General features: G+C 36.6%; 1 protein-coding gene across 2 annotated transcripts in view; it reads left to right on the top strand.

The window, feature by feature from the left end:
• The window catches only part of LOC107618130 (importin subunit alpha-2), a 5,868-nt gene continuing 1,414 nt past the window's right edge, over nucleotides 218–4,671 (top strand). Inside the window, exons 1-8 of one of the 2 annotated variants that reach the window (XM_021112576.1) lie at nucleotides 218–641; nucleotides 906–1,002; nucleotides 1,114–1,205; nucleotides 1,646–1,777; nucleotides 2,129–2,314; nucleotides 2,953–3,116; nucleotides 3,223–3,301; nucleotides 3,961–4,089. In XM_021112576.1, the coding sequence (XP_020968235.1) occupies nucleotides 426–641; nucleotides 906–1,002; nucleotides 1,114–1,205; nucleotides 1,646–1,777; nucleotides 2,129–2,314; nucleotides 2,953–3,116; nucleotides 3,223–3,301; nucleotides 3,961–4,089 (1,095 nt within the window). In that variant the 5' untranslated portion in view covers nucleotides 218–425. The remainder of the gene's footprint in view (nucleotides 642–905; nucleotides 1,003–1,113; nucleotides 1,206–1,645; nucleotides 1,778–2,128; nucleotides 2,315–2,952; nucleotides 3,117–3,222; nucleotides 3,302–3,960; nucleotides 4,090–4,671) is intronic. The other variant, XM_016320085.2, reaches the window with a different exon arrangement.

The raw sequence follows: 4,671 nt of genomic DNA, 5'->3' as shown, positions 1-4,671 counted from the left end.
ATGGTGATAAAATGAAGGTCACATTCACTATTTCTCTGACAAAAAGTGGAGACCGAGCATTGAAAGAAAATGAAGTTGAATTTCTTCACATTTTTTGAAGCAAATGAAACCTTGCTCAGAAGAACTAAACTTGTTTAAAAAAAAGCCAACCAAAGTTAAACACGTGTGACTAATAATTTATTAATATAAATAATTATATTTAATCAATATTACAAACTGCACCCTAACTTAAGTCGTACCTGTTTCTAAACACCTGCTCCCGCTTCCTGCCATTTGTTTAACAGCGAAAACCCTATTTTTCAAGAATTCCAAGTTCCATTGCTTAATTCATAAACCCAAAATCTCTTCGATTCTATTTATTTATTTATTTATTCTCCAAGAAGCCGTACGCTTCAGTTCAGTCTTCTCTTGCTTGTTCCCAAACGATGTCGTATCGCCCAACCGGAAATTCAAGGACCGATGTCCGCCGGAGCCGCTATAAGGTGGCTGTGGACGCCGAGGAGGGTCGCCGGCGTCGAGAAGACACCATGGTGGAGATCAGGAAGAACCGAAGGGAAGAGAGCTTGCAGAAGAAGCGGCGCGAGGGTCTCCAAGCACAGCAGATTCCCGCTTCCGCACAATCCACTGTGCTAGAGAAGAAGGTCAATTCTCAATTTTCCACAATCTATACTCTCTTTTTTTTATCTCATTATAATAATTTTCTCCCGTTTTTATCCCTGGAAAATCAGGATCGTTAGTTTACTTGGATGCGACCTTGGTTGAACTGTTCACTCATGATTATCTAATTGTTTTGATCTTCTGATTTTGTTATATTTATATTTTCTGTAGAGACTTTAGTAGTTTTAATAAGAATGTTGATAGCAGTTGTGTTACTTTGTTTACACTGAACATTTATGGTGGTGCAGTTGGAACACCTACCTACGATGGTTGCAGGTGTTTATTCTGATGATAATAGCCTGCAGCTGGAAGCAACAACTCAGTTCCGGAAGTTGCTTTCGATCGGTTAGATATTTGGTCTTTATAGTTTATGCTACTACCTCATTTATCTCTGGCGGTTTTATTGGGCCCTTTTTGGAGATAAGTTCACTTAATTGGATGTTTTTTGTGTTCCAGAGCGTTGTCCGCCGATTGAGGAGGTTATACAGGCTGGTGTGGTTTCTAGGTTTGTTGAATTTCTTTCGAGGGATGACTTTCCGCAGTTGCAGGTTTGTTGTCTACATGTAACTTGTTTTGTTTGATTAGTCTAATAACTTGAAAGTATAGGTAGGGTATACGGACGCAGAACAGATGGGATACTTTAAAGTTTGAAAATTACAAGATTCAGAGATGGCATATGTAATTAAAAAATTGAAAATTTATATAAGATAATTCATCTTTTAATTTTGATAATATCATATATGTATCCATCACTCATGTCTTGTTTTCTTCATTCAATATTAAAAATTATTTAAAAATATGAATAAACTCAAAATTTGCATGTCATTCCTTTTCTTAAGTAAAATTTCCCTCAGTCGTATATGTGAATTGTGAAATGTATCATTAGTGTGCCATATAAGATCTAGCATGGACATGTAGAAACAATTGGCTAGACATGTTTTCTAACTTCTAATGTATTCTATTGACTATGTTCATTGCATGTTGTTAGTTTGAGGCAGCCTGGGCTTTGACAAATATAGCTTCTGGAACATCTGAAAACACCAAAGTGGTCATTGATCATGGAGCTGTCCCTATTTTTGTAAGGCTCCTTGCTTCTCCCAGTGATGATGTCCGTGAACAGGTATCTTTTTTTGTGCTGTTGCATCCTTTACTTTTTGGGGAACATATACTTGTTGCATGCGTATAATTATTGTTTTTGTTATGTTTGTGAAATTAAAAATATGGATCATGATTATGAAATGCAGTTGTTTCTCTTGCACTCTGGATTTTGATAAGATACTTGTTGTGGGTACAATGTTGTTATGTATGTGCTCATGCCTACAAAGAAAGGGGGAGGGATCTTAATGAATGTGCTGAACATTACTATTTAGTATTAATATGTAGTAGACAATACTGCAATACCTTGTATGTAAACTGTCCGTGGCATCTTTTGTTAAAAGTTCTGATTTAACCACTTGTTTTTGGTTTCCAGGCAGTGTGGGCCTTAGGAAATGTTGCTGGGGATTCTCCTAGATGCCGTGATCTTGTACTTAGTCATGGTGCACTGCTTCCTCTGTTGGCACAATTGAATGAACATGCCAAACTTTCCATGCTTACGAATGCTACCTGGACACTTTCAAACTTCTGCAGGGGGAAGCCACAGCCTCCTTTTGATCAGGTGGAAAAAAGAGTTTATTTAGTGCCTTAATCTGTCTGAATAATTCAGTCTTGGAAAATTGATTGTCTGGTCGTTAGATGTGTTTGCAAGTTTTTGTTTTGGAGAGAATGGAGGGAAAGGGAGGTCTTGAAGTGTAAAGCTAAGTCTGTGTTATACTTTAAACCCTTCTCTTCTCTCCCTTCCCCATCGAAATCAAAGTTCGGAACATATCTTTACTTTCCTTTTTAAATGTTGTAGTACAGTCCTTTATCACAATGAGTTCTATATGTACATGTTTGTACCCTATTGATTAGAATGTTCTTGTATTTTTTAGCATACTTAATTACTTGTTAGAGTTGGTTTTGTGATCTGATGAGCAATGTCCCTTAGCTTTTTCTCCTTTCTCTAAAAAATCAATTCATTGCAATTCTATCATAATGTGCCTAGTATGTGCCAGCATTCTTCTTTGTTAATAGTTGTTACGGATCATCAAATATTTAATTTCATTGCACTTGTACTAAATGTCTTAGTGGCTAAGTAACAGCTACAGAAATAATTTATTTGCGAGGTTTCCATTTGCTACATCATTGGTTTATCCATTTTCTGTTTTTCAACATTTCTCTCTTCTACTTAATTGAAGTTACTTTCCTTTTAAACAGGTGAAACCTGCTCTTCCTGCCCTTGCTAGTCTTATCCATTCAAATGATGAAGAAGTCTTGACAGATGCTTGTTGGGCACTTTCATATCTTTCTGATGGTACAAATGACAAAATTCAAGCTGTAATTGAAGCTGGTGTCTGTCCCCGGCTAGTTGAGCTTTTAATGTGAGTATTAAACATATGGCTGGTGTCCTAATGACCCAATCTCATTTTTTTGTCAAATCCTGACTTTTATTTTCTCTCTTTTTGGGTTTTAAAAACTCTTGTCCAGGCACCCATCCCCTTCAGTTCTAATTCCTGCTCTTCGTACAGTTGGAAATATTGTCACTGGAGATGATATGCAAACTCAGGTATTAAGTTCCAGAATATATCACAGTTCCTTTGTTGTGATCAGTACCTCACATTCTCACTGTGCCTTTCTGTATTGAGGGACATAGACACAGCATGCCTTTCTCAATTGATTGTGATGCCCTTCTTTTCCCTTCCAATGTTTTTCCACATTACTATTTCTGTCGTATAACATTTCACCTCTTCCCCTCTGTTATTGTTGTTGTTGTTGAGCTTGAGCACTTTAAAATTGACCTTTTATCCTTTTTTTTTCCCTTTCAAATTTGAATTTGAATGTTTTGGTCAAGTATTCGACTTATCAGTTGATTATCAATTATGTGCTTCGTAGATCATCAAATATTTATTGGTTTGTCTAGTCACTGCTTGCTTTGCTCTCTTTCTGATTCATCTACAGATGTGCCACAGGCATCAAACTGTAATGTTATTGCTGGAGTTGAATTCCAAATTTTTCTTCAGATAGATTTGGCGATTATATAAAGTATAATTCAGTACATTGAAAGATAATGGGTTTCGTAATTTTTCTTTCAACTTACTACATTGCCATGTTCAATCTAAACATGTTTCTGACGATAATTGCCTAATTAAACTTGGTGTTACAGTAATTAAATGTTCTTGTCAATACTTATTCGGGTTTTTTTAAGTGCGATTCTTTTCTCCATAGGTTATCATCAACCATCAAGCTCTTCCTTGCCTTCTTAATCTGTTGTCTAATAATTTTAAAAAAAGCATCAAGAAGGAAGCTTGTTGGACCATATCGAACATCACAGCTGGTAATAAACAGCAGATTCAGGTATAGCATGCTCCCCTCTCTTTATTTTTGTTGTACTTGTGTGTTTTGATAATTAAAATTTAGGGATGACAGTGGGGATCCATGGGGGTGGAGACCCTGCCCCAGCCCCCATCCCCATCCATACGGGTCTCTGGGGGGATGGCAGATATCCACTGGTATTCATGGACATTAATCGAAGAATTTTTTTTAAAGAAAATCTAAAAAAATACAAACATAATGATCAGAACATAAATCAATCCAACATAACAACACAATTCAACATAATCCAACGTACACACTAAAAATTGATAAAATTCATTATAAAAATTAATATGCTTTGAAACAAAATAACATAAAACTCCATTTACATCCATGCCATTCCAAAATCAAAGCATTCAATTAATGTAAGTTAAGGGGCATTTAGTAATTCACATTTTCCGGGGATTTCATGGGTCTCCATGAGGGGAGTGCCTCTTCCCCCTGCGTCCCCATTTATTCCCGAAGATGGATCCCCATCCCTGTGGTGGTTTTGCGGATCTCCATTTAGCTCCCTGGTAATCCTGTGGGTACCCATTATGACGTTTTTTTTTTTTTGCCATCCCA

Source organism: Arachis ipaensis, chromosome B09 (assembly GCF_000816755.2).
Source record: "Arachis ipaensis cultivar K30076 chromosome B09, Araip1.1, whole genome shotgun sequence".
NCBI classification, from domain to species: domain Eukaryota; kingdom Viridiplantae; phylum Streptophyta; class Magnoliopsida; order Fabales; family Fabaceae; genus Arachis; species Arachis ipaensis.
This window is presented reverse-complemented; position numbering and strand designations above follow the sequence as displayed.